The 18,955-nt window shown below is 41.1% G+C and overlaps 1 protein-coding gene and 2 long non-coding RNA genes across 4 annotated transcripts; 2 read left to right on the plus strand and 1 right to left on the minus strand.

The window, feature by feature from the left end:
- The first annotated feature begins 2,841 nt into the window (after positions 1 to 2,841).
- LOC135539186 (cytochrome P450 2K1-like) lies at positions 2,842 to 8,873 on the plus strand. Its single transcript, XM_064965019.1, has 7 exons — positions 2,842 to 3,016; positions 3,176 to 3,325; positions 3,428 to 3,588; positions 3,750 to 3,929; positions 5,966 to 6,107; positions 6,982 to 7,308; positions 7,514 to 8,873. Exons 1-7 carry the CDS (start codon positions 2,980 to 2,982, stop codon positions 7,699 to 7,701), a joined length of 1,185 nt encoding a protein of 394 aa, XP_064821091.1. The 5' UTR covers positions 2,842 to 2,979; the 3' UTR covers positions 7,702 to 8,873.
- LOC135539190 (uncharacterized) lies at positions 7,281 to 18,203 on the minus strand. Of its 2 annotated transcripts, XR_010455575.1 has the most exons (4): positions 17,505 to 18,203; positions 16,881 to 17,086; positions 7,494 to 7,714; positions 7,281 to 7,367 (listed from the first exon to the last, which is right to left on the minus strand). It is a non-coding gene; the product is annotated as an uncharacterized LOC135539190 (long non-coding RNA). The 2 variants fall into 2 exon arrangements; XR_010455574.1 differs by having other exon boundaries at positions 16,881 to 18,203.
- Positions 17,636 to 18,954, plus strand: LOC135539192 (uncharacterized). Its single transcript, XR_010455577.1, has 3 exons — positions 17,636 to 17,709; positions 17,864 to 18,005; positions 18,138 to 18,954. It is a non-coding gene; the product is annotated as an uncharacterized LOC135539192 (long non-coding RNA).
- The last annotated feature ends 1 nt before the right edge of the window (position 18,955 follows it).

Raw genomic sequence — 18,955 nt, forward strand, 5'->3', positions numbered from 1 at the left:
TTCCACTCTAAGCAAATCTTGCCTGCTGAATGAACTAGTGAGCCCACAGCCATATGGCATAGCCAGATCAGGGCCTAACATAACGACAACTCAGAGTATGCTATTCTGTTCTTCTGAAATAGACTACATTTTCTTCATATCATGTTTCTAAAATAAATAATGGATTTATTGTGATGGTGTAAGCTATATTAAATGGATTTATTAGACTTTTTAAAATGTGGATATTCCAAAGGTCTGTATCGGTGACTTGTAGGCTATGCGTGGAAGCCAGGAGATGGTAAATGTGCTTATGTTAATTAACGGTTAATTACCGTGAGACCGGCAGTTACTTGCTTGAGAATCACAGGCTCTTTCATGACCACAGCCCTAACTAGGACTTACAGTATGTTGGGTCTGTCTTCGCAGAATTCACAGCATATCCCCTTTGCCTTGGGAAAGCTGATTTTTGTATCACTGCATTCCTAATGCGGTGGTTGCCTGGGAAGCTATGCATGGGAAGCTATGCAGACCGAGTAGATGTTTAATTTTCTAAAATGTCTCATTACAGCTTGATGATAGTGGGAAGACAAAAGGAGATGGAAAGTGAAATAATCATAATAATACCTCCCCACCATTATGATTAGCCCCAATGACAAGCTACATCAACTGTAGGACAACCCACACAATGGAATAGAAGAATATGGTTGTCAGTGGTAAATTACAAGTACTATACACAGTGGCACAACTTTCACTGGGGATGGGGGGGAAGCGTTGCCTTCACACAGCCTGTCAGCATGCTCTGTTGTGTTTGTGCAGTCCTAAATCCAGTCAGATGAACACTCCAAACAGCCTACCGACAACTGAGGCATCCGCATGGTCCTAAAGGACGTTGGCACGCTTAAAAAAAAAATCACATTTCAATTATAAAGCTGGGGGGACAAAAATACAATTTCATAATGTGGGGGGACGTATCTGAAATTGCATTTTCGTTCCCCACAGTTTTATCATTGGAATGTGATCAAATTGTGGCAACTGTGTGCTTTAGGGCCATGCGGACACCTCATAGTTGTCGGGAAGGCTGTTTGGAGTGTTCATCTGACTGGATTTAGGACCTTGTGGATACCACAGAGTGAGCTAACAGGCTGTGTGAAGGCAAAACTTCTGGAAGGCTGGCTGGACCAGCACGGGAGAGTTGAGCACAATTCAATCAGTGTGTATGTGTTCCGCTCTTTCATCGAGTTGTAAAAGGAAGCAGAACAGAAAATGGCTACTTTAGTTGACTGATATAGCTGGCAAGGTAACTGCTGTATAACTTTACAGAAAAAAATGAACTAATGTTTATTCGCAGTGCTGGGCTAGTATTGTAACTGACATGTAACGTTGTCTAATGTTTCATCCCCTCTCGATTGAGGTGAATGAATAAGCTACGCTAGTGAGTAGCTACCACCGCCAGGTCAGCTCCAGTCTCGAGTTATCTGGCAGTTGCGAGATGAGAGTAATAATAACCATCTAACCGCAGTGAGTTGTATTAGTCAGTATGGCAATGTAACGGTATTGATCTGTCAGTTTCCCTTGCTAGTTCCCTACTTTTCACACTGACACAGTCATAAATAGCTCTAAAGTTACAGGCTTCACTGTCATGGTGCACAGTAGAGGTCTGCGCAGGACTGATTCTGAATCCTGATTCTAAATCCTGCTCCCGCTCTTCCACCCGCTACCGCAAGAACTGGTCCCAAACCTAACCGAAGTCCCGCAATGTTATTTAGGCTTATGTGAAGCAGCTCATTAGCCAGCCATGGTCCCAGCTATTTTGCGCCCTATAGGCAATATCAAATGCGCAAAAATAACTTGAGACATGGGCTAAATTAGCTGAGATTCTCACATGGTCCTTTCTATTACTGGGCTATATTAGGAAATATGCTAGATGTAGTTTAAAGAGAGCAGAGTTGGAGAAACTTGCACTTTCTCTTGAGCTATTTTTATAGCCTACCTTTTAGGAGTGAGAAGATTTTCAGACTGAGAAATATGGGTGATCAATATTTAGCCCTATTTCTAGGCAATGTAGTAAACTCTAGCCTAATCATAGGCCTATTTAGGAAATGTATTCAATTGGAAAGATAACTCCCCTGTGCTTCTCCGACCACGTATACATAGGCTATAGTCTACTCTGTTTAGTTGAGATCTCGAAAGGTACTGCTACTGAACTGGAAGCAGCAAGAATGATGACGGCGACACTTGACGTTTAGCATAGTCCTATAGGTTAGCCTACCTTTTAGGAGCACAATTTGCAGGCATAGACAAATAAATGGCTATTCAATACTGAAGACCCATTGAATGTTTTCCCCAATTGATAAAGCAACTTCGCTCGAATGTGCACTGCAATGTCGATCGTTTTGTCTTCATTATTTGATAAACAACGTTAAATTAACACTATGACATCCGGCATGCTGGTAAGTAGCTTGCTAGCTAAAAACCACAACGCACGAAAAGGGGTTAGTTATCAGTATCGTTCTGCTTGAGCTATTTTACAGTTTGTAAACAAAGATGTATGATAGATTTAAAGTGTAACATATTTAAACTGGTTAAGATTATAAGAGCTACCATTGGTGTTTTTAAAATGGTCGGTTTTACCTGAAATTGAATAAAGCCAGAAGTAATGCCTGCCTCATGAATCCAAGTATTTGACATGGGGGGGAAGGGACCAGTAACTTTATCAGCTTTTCCAATGTACAAGCTACAGTACTTTTTCATACTTGGGTCAAACTGCTATGAACTGGTTACATCCAAAAATCATCGAATTTTATGGAAAACATGATTGTCACTGTCCGGGACCTTTAATAAACCATGCATTTAGTCTTATTTTATGTTCTACAGCTGTCCAAGACATATGGGTCTGTTTTCACGGTTCATTTTGGACCCACAAAAGTGGTCATCCTGGCAGGATACAAGACGGTCAAGCAGGCGCTGGTCAACCATGCAGAGGAGTTTGGGGACAGGGGCATGCTTCCTGTGTTGTATGATTTCACCAATGGACATGGTAATGTAGTATATGTGAAACTTGTAATCCCGGTTAACTGTTGCATTCGACAATATTCTGTCAAGCAAGCATATTTGGAGCTATAAATATGTGACAAATATATGATTCTCTCCTGACATGATTAGTTCCTGACACCTGCACAATATTACTTTTAAACAGGTATTCTGTTTGGCAATGGAGACTCTTGGAAAGAAATGAGGCGCTTTGCCCTGACAAACCTTAGAGACTTCGGGATGGGCAAGAAAGGGAGTGAGGAGAAAATCTTAGAGGAAATTCATTACCTGATTGAAGTGTTGGAAAAACATGAGGGTAAGAATTCGTAGGTCTGATTTTGAAAACCAAAAAAAAGGATTACATAAAAAAAATCTTTAGGTTTTCTAATTTAATTTCTGATCTTGATCTTTTTAATAGGTAAAGCATTTGACACAACCCAGCCATTGAGTTATGCTGTCGCCAACGTAATCTCCAACATTGTGTACGGCAGCAGGTTTGAATACTCTGACTCCAAGTTCCGAGCCACAGTGGATCGAGCCAATGAGAACCTACGAATTGCAGGCTCCGTTTCAGTTCAGGTACTGTACTATGTGCTCATGATGTTTACTTTGCCATTGTGAAAAACAAACTGGTCACACTTGACTAAACCAGGAAAATGTAATAGTTATTCAAATTTGTACTGGGCTACTGGAATAATAGAGGGTAATTCATGCTTAACTTTTTGTTTACGGGGAGATAGTTGTACAACATGTTCCCCTGGCTGGGCCCTTGGCTGAAAAGCAGGAAGCTTTTGTTAAAGAATATTGAGAACAACAAGAAGGAGATGGAGGAGCTGGTGCGGGGGCTGAAGGAGACTCTCAACCCTCAGATGTGTAGAGGCTTTGTGGACTCGTTCCTCGTCCGAAAGCAGACCCTGGAGGTATGAAATCTCACTACAGTTAAAAACATCTCAATTAAAAACAAGATAACTCACGTAAAATATACGGTGTCCGTAAAATATATAGGTTCAGAACGTTTGTGAAACAGCACAGTTAGAAATATATGGCAAATATAAATCAAGCTGAATGGTCTTTAGAGATAGATGGGTGGGGTTGAGGGTAGCTGAAGGATGGGAATACATACAAACAAAAGATAACTATTGTACAGTGGGGCAAAAAAGTATTTAGTCAGCCACCAATGGTGCAAGTTCTCCCACTTAAAAAGATGAGGCCTGTAATTTTCATCTTAGGTACACTTCAACTATGACAGACAAAATTAGAAAAAAAAATCCAGAAAATCACATTGTAGGATTTTTAATGAATTTATTTGCAAATTATGGTAGAAAAGAAGTATTTGGTCACCTACAAACAAGCAAGATTTCTGGTTCTCTCAGACCTGTAACTTCTTCTTTAAGAGGCTCCTCTGTCCTCCACTCTTTACCTGTATTAATGGCACCTGTTTGAACTTGTTATCAGTATAAAAGACACCTATCCACAACCTCAAACAGTCACACTCCAAACTCCACTATGGCCAAGACCAAAGAGCTGTCAAAGGACACCAGAAACAAAATTGTAGACCTGCACCAGACTGGAAAGACTGAATCTGCAATAGGTAAGCAGCGTGGTTTGAATAAATCAACTGTGGGAGCAATTATTAAGAAATGGAAGACATACAAGACCACTGATAATCTCCCTCGATCTGGGGCTCCACGCAAGATCTCACCCCGTGGGGTCAAAATGATCACAAGAACGGTGAGCAAAAATCCCAGAACCACACAGGGGGACCTAGTGAATGACCTGCAGAGAGCTGGGACCAAAGTAACAAAGCCTACCATCAGTAACACACTACGCCACCAGGCACTCAAATCCTGCAGTGCCAGACGTGTCCCCCTGCTTAAGCCAGTACATGTCCAGGCCCGTTTGAAGTTTGCTAGAGAGCATTTGGATGATCCAGAAGAAGCTTGGGAGAACGTCATATGGTCAGATGAAACCAAAATATAACTTTTTTGGTAAAAACTCAACTCGTCGTGTTTGGAGGACAAAGAATGCCGAATTGCATCCAAAGAACACCATACCTACTGTGAAGCATGGGGGTGGAAACATCATGCTTTGGGGCTGTTTTTCTGCAACGGGACCAGGATAACTGATCTGTGTAAAGGAAAGAATGAATGGGACCATGTATCGTGAGATTTTGAGTGAAAACCTCCTTCCATCAGCAAGGACATTGAAGATGAAACGTGGCTGGGTCTTTCAGCAAGACAATGATCCCAAACACACCGCCCGGGCAACGAAGGAGCGGCTTCGTAAGAAGCATTTTAAGGTCCTGTAGTGGCCTAGCCAGTCTCCAGATCTCAACCCCATAGAAAATCTTTGGAGGGAGTTGAAAGTCCGTGTTGCCCAGCAGCAGCCCCAAAACATCACTGCTCTAGAGGAGATCTGCATGGAGGAATGGGCCAAAATACCAGCAACAGTGTGTGAAAACCTTGTGAAGACTTACAGAAAATGTTTGACCTCTGTCATTGCCAACAAAGGGTATATAACAAAGTATTGAGAAACTTTTGTTATTGACCAAATACGTATTTTCCACCATAATTTGCAAATAAATTCATTAAATCCTACTGTGTGATTTTCTTATTTTGTTTTCTTATTTTGTCTGTCAAAGTTGAAGTGTACCTATGATGAAAATTACAGGCCTCTCATCTTTTTAAGTGGGAGAACTTGCACAACATGTGATTATCTACAACTCTGAGCAAGGTTTGAGAAGTTATGGTTTTAGTCAAATATTATCTCTTGTGGTCAATTTGCAGTCTACAAATGTATATGTAATTATATTCCAGCCATCCGCTTAGGGGAATTAAAATAAATAAATATACGCCTGCAGGTGAATCTAGTTGATGATCCCTGGTCTATGCCATGGAAACAAATATTTTCTCCCCTTTTTTAAAATGCTTTTTCTGTGTTTTTCTGTATGTATCAGGAATTTGGCAACAAGAACTCTCACTACCATGACAACAACCTGATATCCTCTATGAGAAACATGTTTTCTAATGGTACTAACACCACAGGGACAACACTACGCTGGGCTTTGATGCTAATGGCCAAGTACCCTCTTATACAGGGTAAGTATCAATGTGCACACACACACCGTTGCTACAAGTGATTGTAGTAATGCCATACAATCAAGGTTTTACTTGCTGTGAACATTTCCCACTTGAACCACAGGCCAGTTTAGTTTGTTTCAATTGCTTGAACACTGAATGAAGCTGTAGTCCACATGAATGAAACAACCGGTTATATATATATATATATGTGTGTGTGTGTATATGTGTGTGTGTATATGTGTATATATATGTATGTATGCTCCCATTATTAAGCCCACCTGGACTTCATCACCACCCTGATTACTCTCCCTCCTTAGTCCTCACCCACCCCAGTCATCGTACTGGTTCTGTTTTCATGTCCTGGTGCCTATCTTGTTTTGTATTCACTATGTTGGTTATTTTTAAACTCACCATCTGCACCTGACTTGGTGTTACAGTTAGTATTTGTTGAGACATTATGCAATGAATGTTGAGATTACCATCTTGTTCTATGACAAATTATGCTGTTTTGATAGTTTATTTAGTGACAGGTTTTGATCGGGTTAGTGCATTTTGCCAGGGAAATGTGGTGTTTTGGCAAACACTTTTTTGTTTGCATTATCCCTGTTTTGAGGGAAGTGTTCAAACAATCCAGAAACTAACAGTTTTGTTGGACATGATCTACACAATTTACTTATTGTGTAGCTGTTGACTACAAAAAGGTGTAATGCATTAAGTGAGAACATTGAACTGTGCAGAAAATGTAACTGCTTTGGTACGTAGGTTAAGGTATCATTCCCAGCTTAATTCAGTTATCAAGCCATCTTGTAAAAATTATAAAATGTCCAGGGTAAAGATTAAGATGACATTTTCTGAGGGTAGTAACTTTGGTCCTCCCTCCTTTCTGTCTCAGACCGGGTCCTGGAGGAGATCAGCAGCGTTATAGGAAGTCGTCAGCCCTTGGTAGAGGACAGGAAGAACCTGCCCTACACTGATGCAGTGATCCATGAGACCCAGAGACTGGCCAACGTTTTACCCATTGCCATCCCCCACACCACCAGCCGAGACATCACCTTCCAGGGATATTTCATCAAGAAGGGGACGCTTGTGTTTCCTCTACTGACGTCTGTCCTACAAGACGGAAGCGAATGGGAGAGCCCACACACCTTTAACCCCGCCCACTTTCTGGATGAGGAAGGTCGATTCACCAAGAGGGATGCCTTCATGCCCTTCTCTGCAGGTGAGGTCCACTGTTTCTGTATCCATACTGACTGGGTAAGTGAATCCTTCTATGGTACTCTAAAATTAAGAGTTTGGGGAATTGCTTTGACCCAGAGAGTTTATGGTATAAAATGTGTGTACAATTTGACATATTTATATGTGAACTATAGGAATCTATGTAAACCTAATTGTTATGTTGTCTACCTCATTTTATCTTCTTCCAGGTCGTAGGGTGTGTCTGGGGGAGGGTCTGGCCAGGATGGCGCTCTTCCTCTTCTTCACCTCCCTCCTGCAGCGCTTTCGTTTCTCTCCTCCTCCTGGAGTAACAGAGGATGATCTGGACCTCACACCATCCGTGGGGTTCACCCTCCACCCTTCACCTCACCAGCTGTGTGCTGTGAGCCGGGTCTGAGATGAGTCTGGGCCTAATGTATATTATACATGGATTAGAACAAATGCTCCACTTTAGACAAACATGCTGAAATGGGTTACCTCACCGGCTGTGCTGTGAACCAGGTCTGAGATGAGACCAGTCCCTCAATGGTTTTGGTTTAATTTGATGGCTCTACAATCCGACAATGTAATTGATTGATACAAAGCACTGCTATTATGTATGTACAGAATGCAATTGTTTTTGTTTGCTGTCCTGCCTTGTCTGGGACTGGACAGCTGTTGCTAAGTAAAGTCAATCATGTTTCTAGCTAATGTTATCAGTAGTTGATATCTATACCTACCCTTGTGGGCATGTTTTTATGTGACTAGCAAACATACTTAGCCAGATCTGCTAGCTAGAACAATGGCTAACCATAAGCTAGCTAGCTCCAGCAGGAGTGGAAGTTCGGCTGCCTACTTTCACTCCATGAGCGGTTCTAGTTATGGAAGGAGACTTGAAACAAAGACTGCATTGACACAGGAAACCCAATTTGGATCTTTTTCCACTGTTTAGTCTTTTGACTTACCATATCAGCACTTTTGCCTACAATTGGACAAACGACCAGAATTGGGCTGCCTGTGTAAAAGCAGCCAAAAGGTCTCACTTAAAGTGAAGTTGTTTACAAACTGTTCGCTAGCTGGTGGCTAGTTTAAGCTACTCATTGTCCATTGATATTAGCTAGTGGTTAGCTCTAGCTACAGTATATATATTTGGGCATGAAAATCCATTTTATTGCACCTTTAAGCTTTCTTGTCCTATTCAAACGGGCCAACCACAGGTACATAACGCTAACAGTGTCTGTTATTGATAACAGCTAGATGATTGCCTCTGCTAAGCTTGATTACACCCCAAAGATAAATAAGCTAAAACATAGGCTTCTGATTAGCCTTTGACTATTTGATTAGTAGCGTGTCAGAGGGCTCCATATGTATTGCTAATTAATAATACAGTTGATGAGTGTGCTTGACATCGGCACCAGTTTGTCAAATTCTGGTCCATTTAGTTAACTTGGAGTCGGGGTTTGGAATAGAATAGAATTTGAATTATTGTCTGTGCTCAGTGGGAACCAATCACTGTGCAGCAATGAAAAATGTTAAACTTGTAGATTTCACCAAAACTTTTAATAAAGTCTTAAAGTGGAACTGACAGTATTTTAGCAACATGAAATTGTATTAACATCTGTTCATATATACCCCCAGGAAGAATATGACATCTTTTCGTTTATATCTTCAGACAAGTGAGCACTTAGATATGGTCATTTTCATCATAAATTCATAAAATGTTTGGGAATGACGTATAGTAAGGCATTTGTATGAATTCTATAGCAATATAAAGCGGCCGTGCATTTGCACAATGAATAGACACTGCGTTAACAGAGCAAATTAAATGTAACCATACTTTAAAAGTAATATATTTAAGTAATAAGGCATGGGGAGTTTGCTATATGACCAATATACCATGGCTAAGGGCTGTTCTTAGGCACGACGCATCACGGAGTGCATGAACATAGTCCTTAGCCATGATATATTGGCCATATACCACAAACCCTAAGGTGCCTTCTTGCTATTATTAACTGGTTACCAGTGTAATTAGAGCAGTAAAAATAAATGTTTTGTCATACCCATAGTATACGGTCTGATATACCACGGCTGTCAGCCAATCGGCATTCAGGGCTCGAACCACCCAGTTTATAACATCAATTATACTATTTATTTGCTCAGGGTGATTCTTTGATCCACCTCTACACAGACGACACCATTCTGCATACATTTTCCCCTTTGGACACTTAACAAACCTCCAAATGAGCTTCAAAGCCATACAACACTCCTTCCGTGGCATCCAACTGCTCTTATGCTAGCATGCTAGTAAAATGAAATGCATGCCCTTCAACCGACCAGCATCACTACTCTGGACGGTTCTGACTTAGAATATGTGGACAACTATAAATACCTAGATGTCAGGCTAGACTTTAAACTCTCCTTCCAGACTCACATTAAGCATCTCCAATCCAAAGTTAAATCTGGAATCGGCTTCCTTTTTTCGCAACAAAGCCTCCTTCACTCATGCTGCTCAACATACCCTCGTAAAACTGACTATCCTACCGATCCTTGACTTCGGCGATGTCATTTATAAAATAGCCTCCAACACTCTACTCAAACTACATCCAGTTTGCTATCACAGTGACATCCGTTTTGTCACCAAAGCCCTATATACTACCCACCACTGCGACCTGTATGCTTTGGCTGGTCCTCACTACATATTAGTTGCCAAACCCATGGCTCCAGATCATCAACAAGTCTTTGCTAGGTAAAGATCTGCCTTATCTCAGCTCACTGGTCACCATAGCAACACCCACTCGTAGCACACTCTCCTGTAGGTATATTTCACTGGTCATCCACAAGGCCAACACTGGCTGCACTTGAACTGCATTTGAAAATTCTATCTAATTTAATTAATTTTGATACCTCCTTTGCTTTCTCATTTTTGGCCTTCCTCTTTTGGGCTCCACTTTTGTGTTGATACATTGTGTCACGTTCGTTGTAACGAGGAGACCAAGGCGCAACGTGATGAGAATACATTCCTCTTTTATTAAAGGACGGAACACTGAAAAAAAAAACAATCAAACAAACGTGGAGCTATAAACACTAGTGCTGACATGCAACTACACATAGGCAATAACCCACAGATAAACCAAGGATTATGGCTACCGAAATATGGTTCCCAATCAGAGACAACGATAAACAGCTGCCTCTGACTGAGAACCAATCTCGACAACCATAGACATATAAACACCTAGACTAGAAAACCCCGAGACATACAAAAAACCCTAGACAGGGAAAACACACATACCACCCTCGTCACACCCTGACCTAACCAAAATAATAAAGAAAACAAAGATAACTAAAGTCAGGGCGTGACACATTGCTGATCTTTATACCTGTCATTTTCAATTCTCGACTTTCTCTCAATTGTTTTTTTTTTGGCTGTTGTCTCTTGTTAGCTAGCTCAACTGTTGCTTAAAACGATGACAGAAACAACAACGCTTTGGAGAGTATTTACACAATGAATCCCAGAATGCATTTCATTATCTTAACATTGAATAATATGAGTTATTTAGCTAATTAATTAGATTTGTCATCAATACACACTAAAATATCATACTGACTTATGTCGTGGCAAAAATCATTTTATTGGTGAAACCATCAGTGGGATCATTTATCATATAATCTAGATTAAAGAAAGATCTTGTTGTCAAGTCATAGACATGATGGACCCGCGTCAACAATTAATACTTGGGCGTGGTGGGGAGGTATTCAGATCCGGGCCCATGTATGTTGCAGGCACTGGTGCGACCACACCGGCTGAAGCTACACCACTGGCCACCAGTCTGCTTTCAGTTGTCTGTCACCTTCAGGTATGTGGATGATCAGGGCTTTATTCAGGAACGTTTCTTGGGCTACTTTGATGTGTCAAGTGGGCGAGATGCGCAGTCTGTGTTTGACTTTATGAATTTTGAGATGTCTGAGTTTAACTTCATAGAGAAACTCGTCCAAACCTACAATGGTGCAGCTGTCATGGAACATACCTGCTATTTGGATTTACAGCTATGTCCCCTCGTTCCCTGATTTATGAGGTGATGACTACTCCACTCCACTACCATTGTTAACTTTCTCCTGACATGAACTGAAGCCACATCATCTCATTGTGCCCGCTCATCCACTGGTGCATTGAATGTTTCCCTTCCAAGCACTGTGAGTACCCCTATCAATTTCCTCTCATTACTGTATGTAGAGTCAATCGCATACACAATCACATTATTACACACTTTTTACTCCTTGCTTGGACTACCTCATTCTTAGCTCTTTTGTCTAACTGTGTAGTGTCTTGTGTTCTTGTTTTTTCTCTTCCCAGTCAAATCCTATCCTGCACTGGTCAAGCCTCTGAACACCTCAACTCATGCCACATACCCTCATACAATCACTGATGTGATCCCATTCCAACACTGGAAGTATCCCTCTCATTCCCCGTAATATTGTACTATAAATGTCTTTATTACATTGATGATTTTTGAAACACACTTTGGTCTCCATGCATTCTGCACCTATACTGTGGGTCTCCCATCCTCCTCAACTTTTCAAGTCACCACCCTCCACTGGTGCCATGGGATGATTAGTGACCACAGAGAGTCAGGATACACATTTAACGTCCCATCCGAATGACTGCACCCTACACAGGGCAACGTCCCCAATTACTGGCCTGTTACATATTTCTTTAGACCAGAGGAATGGGTGCCCCCTTTTATTTACTTTTTTATTTCACCTTTATTTAACCAGGTAGGCTAGTTGAGAACAAGTTCTCATTTACAACTGCAACCTGACCAAGATAAAGCATAGCAGTGTGAACAGACAACACAGAGTTACATATGGAGTAAACGATTAACAAGTCAATAACACAAAAAAGAGAGTCTATATATATATTGTGTGCAAAAGGCATGAGGAGGTAGGCGAACAATTTTGCAGATTAACACTGGAGTGATAAATGATCAGATGGTCATGTACAGGTAGAGATACTGGTGTGTAAAAGAGCAGAAAAGTAAATAAATATAAACAGTATGGGGATGAGGTAGGTAAATTGGGTGGGCTATTTACCAATAGACTATGTACAGCTGCAGCGATCGGTTAGCTGCTCAGATAGCACATGTTTGAAGTTGGTGAGGGAGAAAAGTCTCCAACTTCAGCGATTTTTGCAATTCGTTCCTGTCACAGGCAGCAGAGAACTGTAACGAAAGGCGGCCAAATGAGGTGTTGGCATTAGGGATGATCAGTGAGATACACCTGCTGGAGCGCGTGCTACAGTTGGGTGTTGCCATCGTGACCAGTGAACTGAGATAAGGCGGAGCTTTACCTAGCATGGACTTGTAGATGACCTGGAGCCAGTGGGTCTGGCGACGAATATGTAGCGAGGGTCAGCCGACTAGAGCATACAGGTCGCAGTGGTGGGTGGTATAAGGTGCTTTAGTAACAAAACGGATGGCACTGTGATAAACTGCATCCAGTTTGCTGAGTAGAGTATTGGAAGCTATTTTGTAGATGACATCGCCGAAGTCGAGGATCGGTAGGATAGTCAGTTTTACTAGGGTAAGTTTGGCGGCGTGAGTGAAGGAGGCTTTGTTGCGGAATAGAAAGCCGACTCTAGAATTGATTTTAGATTGGAGATGTTTGATATGAGTCTGGAAGGAGAGTTTACAGTCTAGCCAGACACCTAGGTACTTATAGATGTCCACATATTCTAGGTCGGAACCATCCAGGGTGGTGATGCTCGTCGGGCGTGCGGGTGCAGGCAGTGAACGGTTGAAAAGCATGCATTTGGTTTTAGGCCATGGAAGGAGTGTTGTACTGGCCCTCTAACACCACTTCCAACATAATCTTGGCCATTATCTTTGGCAGCACGTTTGAATACACTGACCCCCTATTTACAGGCATGGCGATTAGGGCCAATGAGACTTTACAGGCTGCGCATCAATTCAGGTACATTCTGCTCATTCAGTCCACTCTGTTTTTACTCTACTTTCTCAATAGAGAATGACAGTCTTGGTGCAATCAATATAACTAGCCAAAACATCAAGCTCCATTTGGAAAAGACATGAGTCAACCATAGAGTTGGATAGAGGGCTCTTCTTTGCCATAATGGCTTGCCACAAAGCCTGTTTTAGCATGGGCAATGCCATTGAGGACATTCACCCTTTTGAAGTAGTCATGTGGGTGGAACTTGCTATGGGTTAGGAGGGATCACAGAATTCTATCCATGTCAGCAGGAGGGATCAGCCAACTAATTATACTACTGAGCAAACATTCCATAACTGCAGGTAGCAGTAAATCACCAACCTTGGCTTTATGTCTGTTCATACAACACGCTCCAGATGGCAGTATAAAAAAAAATGTAACCTTTATTTTACTAGGCAAGTCAGTTAATAACAAATTCTTATTTACAACGTCAGCCTAGAGGAACAGTGGGTTAACTGCCTTGATCAGGAGCAGAATGACATTTTTACCTTGTCAGTTTGGGGATTCGTTCCAACAACCATTCATTTACTGGCCCAACGCTCTAACCACTAGGCTACCTGCTGCCCCTTACAGTTTCTTACTGACTGTCAATAAACGTTTGAATTAAAATGACTACTTTAAAATAGTGAAAATCCTCAATGGCACTGCCCATGCTGAAACAGGCTTTGTAGCATGTGAGCCGTCTATCAAGTCTATGGAGCCAACTGAATCAGAGTAAAACTTCCTGTTTCTTTTGCAAGTACCATTTTCCTGGTCCTAGAGTCATGAAATGTTCAGAATACATCAAGGGGAGTTACTGCTTTCAATAAATGTAAAACAATTTGGCAAAACTTGTTAAGAGATTTATCAGGCATGACAATATTCTGTATTTCCATGTAGTAATACTTATATACATGCACTAATAGTATACAATGCCCTCATAACTATTAGGACAGTGAAGCATGTTTTCCTTCTTTTGGCTCAAAAGTTTGGATTTTAAATAAATTACTATGAGGTTAAAGTGCAGACTGTCAGCCTTTAATTTGAGGGTATTTTTTATTAATATCAGGTCAATAGTTTAGAAATTACAGCACTTTTTGTAACCATTTTAGGGGACCAAAGGTATTGCGACAAATTCACGTCTGTGTATTAAAGTCAAATATTTGGTCCCATATTCATAGCACACAATGACTACATCAAGCTTGTGACTCTAAACACTTGTTGGATGCATTTGCTGTTTGTTTTGGTTGTGCTTCAGATTATGTTGTGCCCAATAGAAATGAATAGTAAATCATGTATTGTGTCACTTTTATTGTAAATAACAATAGAATATATTTCTAAACACTTCTACATTAATTGTGGATGCTATCATGATAACGGATAGTCCTGGAGTATTGAGTCATAAGAAGAAAAAATGCTTCATTGTCCCAATAATTACAGAGGGCACTGCTTAAGAAATGTATACAAGCAGATGTTTGCATAAAGTTTTATGCTATTCTATATGTGTATATCCTGATTGATGTACAACATGGTTCTATACACCTTCCTTCATAGCTACCGTGCTACACCACACTGCTCAATGGGGGTGGCTCCAGCTAATGTTCTGTTCGGCAGGCCAATGAGGATTAAGCTGCCTGGGCCCCCCATCAGGCGACAGCTGGATGACACTGCGAAGTGCTGACGCTGCAGCCAAACAGAAGATGAAAGAGCATGCCGACAAGACATCCCATGCCATCCACACTGAAAGTGGGGGACACAGTTCTCTGTCCTCAAAGAAAGGAAGGGAAACTGCCAACTCCATTCAATCCAAGACCACACCAGGTGATCGCTGTCAAAAGACCTATGGTCACAACAATCATGTCATTACCAGAACAGACCTCCCACTGGATATAGAATGGGGGCAATACTGAGAGTGACATGGACTGGAGTGTAGGTGAGGAAGAAGAAGCCTGTGCTCCCCGAAAACCCTCATCCTCAGTCAGAAGATACCCTCTCAGCAAGAACGGGTCAAACAGCACACTTATCGAACTTTAAAAAGTAAACACAGATTGGTTGTCAGTTCCACCATTGAAAATACTAATAGTGTAGTTGATGTTTTCTGCCCAAAGGAAAGGAGGTTTGTAATGTTCTTGATATTACCTGCCTGTTAGGTGTTGATGGTATTTACTTCAGACATGGAGAAACAGGAATGTAGTTACACAGGGGAAGTGTGGGAAGCACAATGGAGATTCTTTATCCAAGTTCTAGTAAAGACGTTCTGCATAATAATCAACCTGGATTCATTCCTCATTTAAACATTACAGGCCCGTGGTTGTACACAGATATGAAAAATGAATTCATGAGTTTCTAGTCGATAGACCAAATGGTTGAAGAGAAAAGCGTAATTAATGAAAAAAGCATCCAATCAACCATGGCGTTATTTTAAATTAACTTTGCATCTCTTCCAACTATTGACTTTTACAACTACCACTAGTTTGGGGCCAAAACATTAACAAAGACATATTAGTAAAATAAATAAGTGTTTAAAAATAAACATATTTCATACTGTAACTCTCATATTAAACACCAATGTTATTCACTAACTTGATGGTTTGTAATTAGGATTATGTTTTACAGCTTTGTCATTCATTTTCTTCATAAACTTATTTACATGTGATAAGGTCACCGAGGGCCAGAGAATGCCTGTGATGATCTGAAGTACCCCGAAAGGCCACTAGATGTCATCTGATACAATTTCTAAAAAACATTGAAAGCTACCAAAATTCTGGTAGTTTAATGGTAAACTTTGAAAGTCTCCATTAATATACTCTCCCCTACTGACTATATAAAAATATTTTGAATGAAATATTGCTACTGCCATTAGTCTGTGGTTCATAAGAGATCTTGATTCCTGTACAATGTCACTCAACTACTCCACCAGAACAGTATTGTTTCACTGTACATTTCTTAGGGATTCGGTTTGCCAATGGAGAGTCATGGAAAGAGATGAGGCGCTTTACCCTGACAAACCTTAGAGACTTTGGGATGGGCAAGAAAGGGAGTGAGGAGAAAATCTTAGAGGAAATCCCCTACCTGATTGAAGTGTTGGAAAAACATGAGGGTAAGCGTGTGTAGTTCTGATATCAAAACAAGTCTAAGGGCACAATTCATTCATATTGCGGAAGTTCAGCATTACAGCATGAATTCAATTTAAAGTCAATGTTCCCACTTTAGCACAAGCAGAGACTGCATTCATGGTAAACAATGCATGTGTTGGCTCAAATGGAAATGACCTTTACATTTCTATCGCGCAATCTTCTCCGTCTTTCTCATATCCATTCTGTTGTTGGTCTTTGTCACAGGTAAGGCATTGCATTTGACACAACCAAGCCAATGAATTACGCAGTGTCCAACATCATCTGCAACATTGTGTATGACAGCAGGTTTGAATACTCTGATACCCAGTTCCGAGGCATGGTGGATCGAGCCAATGAGACCATCCAACTTTTAGGCTCTGTTTCAATACAGGTACCGTGCTTATAATCATGATTACTTGAACCATGACAGACTGGTCACACTAGAATAGATTATTCAAATTATAGTATAGAGAATAAATCAAAGTAAATTATTGCTTACATTTTTGTTGATGGGGAAATAGTTGTACAACATGTTTTCATGGCTCGGCCCATTGTTGAAGACCAGGATGCTTGTCATGAAAAATTTCATCAAGAAGAAGGAGATGGGGGAGCTGGTGAGGGGACTGAAGGAGACTGAACCCTCAGATGTGGGGAGGCTTTGTGGACTCGTTCCTCGTCCGAAAGCAGACCCTGGAGGTATGAAGACTTATTACAGTTAAAAACATGTAATGTCTTGGAATGAATAACTAGGAGAGTCCGGTGGTAGCTGTTCTTGTTTACTGAAACATGACCTGTGTTTGTGTATGTAAGCAATCAGGCAAATGGAGTCTCACTATCATGAAAACAACCTGATATCTTCTGTCACCAACCTATTTGGTGCTGGTACTGACACCACCGGGACGACCCTGAGCTGGGGTCTGCTGCTAATGGCCAAGTACCCCCACATACAGGTTAAGAATTTATATAAACACACACACAGACAGAGACTAAACATTAAAGCACTCCTGGTGTTACAAGTTGTAAACATTGGCAAATGGCCAACTTAAACCTAGATTTGGATTTGTGGGTTAATCAAGGTTAAAGGTTGACTAAGGTTTAACTTCCACTGTAGTAACTCCAATACCTCCCTCCTTTCTGTCTCAGACCGGATCCAGGAGGAGATCAGCAGGGTTACAGGAAGTCGTCAGCCCTTGGAAGAGGACAAGAAGAACCTCCGCTTCACTGATGCAGTGATCCATGAGACCCAGAGACTGCCCAACATTGTACCCATGTCCATCCCTCACACCACCAGCCGAGATGTCACCTTCCAGGAATACTTCATCAAAAAGGTCAGATACGTGGATGTCTAAATCAGATGTTTGAAATAATTCTGCCTGAAATTATTGCAATCCACTCCTTTTTAAGTGTGCACTTCATTTATTAAACAAAGTTTCATTACTTTTACTCTGAATATAAGTGTCCTATGCTTCACTCTCACTGCAGGTGGCGTCTGTGATTCCTTTATTGATGTCCGTCCTACAGGACAATAGCGAATGGGAGAGCCTCCACTCCTTTAACCCCTCCCACTTTCTGGATGAGCAGTGACGATTCGTCAACAGGGATGCCTTCATGGCCTTTTCTGCAGGTATATCAACTTCATCATTTAGCGAATTATTTCATTGCAAGATGTAGAGAAATTGTGGTAGCCTCTTGGACAGACTTCATGCTATTTCCTATTTCTTTGGTCTCTCGCATGTCTGGGGGAGGGTCTGTGCAGGATGAAGCTCTTCCTCTTCTTCACCTCCCTTCTGTAGCGCTTTAGTTTCTCTCCACCTCCTGGAGTAACAGAGGATGATCTGGACCTCACACCATCCGTGGGGTTCACCCTCCACCCTTCACCTCACCAGCTGTGTGCTGTGAGCCGGGTCTGAGATGAGTCTGGACCAATGTACAGTATATTACACACTGTTTAGAACAACTTCTTTACTTTAGCCAAACAAAGGGCTATGCTGAATTTTTAAAAACATGGTGTTGTGAATGATCTGTAAGTCACTTTGGACAAAAGCATCTGCAAAATGACATGATTGTATACTGAAGAAATACCTTGCTTGGTACAGTAAATGTGTGTGTACTCTTTGCATCGCAACACCGGCGAGGAAGATGAATCAGATGTTTAAGTCTTATTATAGAGAACAAACCATTTCCTACTAATATATTTAAAATATATATATTTAAAAAAATGTGGGTATCTTAAAACGTGTATATTTGTGATAGTGGATTTTCCCGTAGTGATATCGGTGTAACAGGTTTGTCCAGTTAGGGTAAAGAGGACCAATAGAAGCACTCAACCTTTCTTTATGTAGGGACCTTTAGACTGCATAAAACGACCAATACCTTTTACACAGAAACACAGAGACTGGTGTTATCAGCTGTAAATGTTGCCAAAGGGCCAACCTGAAGCACAGGTTATTGACCCAAGCTAAAGATCATTCTCTCTAATCCTGTGTTTGGTTTAGATGTGTTTGTTAACTATTAATGAATTAAAATAAAATGTATCTAGTTCTGAACTGAACTGGTGCTCCTGCATTCCTGGAA

Source organism: Oncorhynchus masou, unplaced genomic scaffold (assembly GCF_036934945.1).
Source record: "Oncorhynchus masou masou isolate Uvic2021 unplaced genomic scaffold, UVic_Omas_1.1 unplaced_scaffold_1653, whole genome shotgun sequence".
Taxonomy (NCBI): domain Eukaryota; kingdom Metazoa; phylum Chordata; class Actinopteri; order Salmoniformes; family Salmonidae; genus Oncorhynchus; species Oncorhynchus masou.

Excerpts from the sequence above, each read along its gene's own strand:
- LOC135539186 (XM_064965019.1), top strand. The coding sequence starts at position 2,980 with ATGCTTCCTGTGTTGTATGATTTCACCAATGGACATG. Across the intron at positions 3,589-3,749 it reads CAGGCTCCGTTTCAGTTCAG|TTGTACAACATGTTCCCCTG; the intron begins GTACTGTACTAT and ends ACGGGGAGATAG. Across the intron at positions 6,108-6,981 it reads CAAGTACCCTCTTATACAGG|ACCGGGTCCTGGAGGAGATC; the intron begins GTAAGTATCAAT and ends TTTCTGTCTCAG.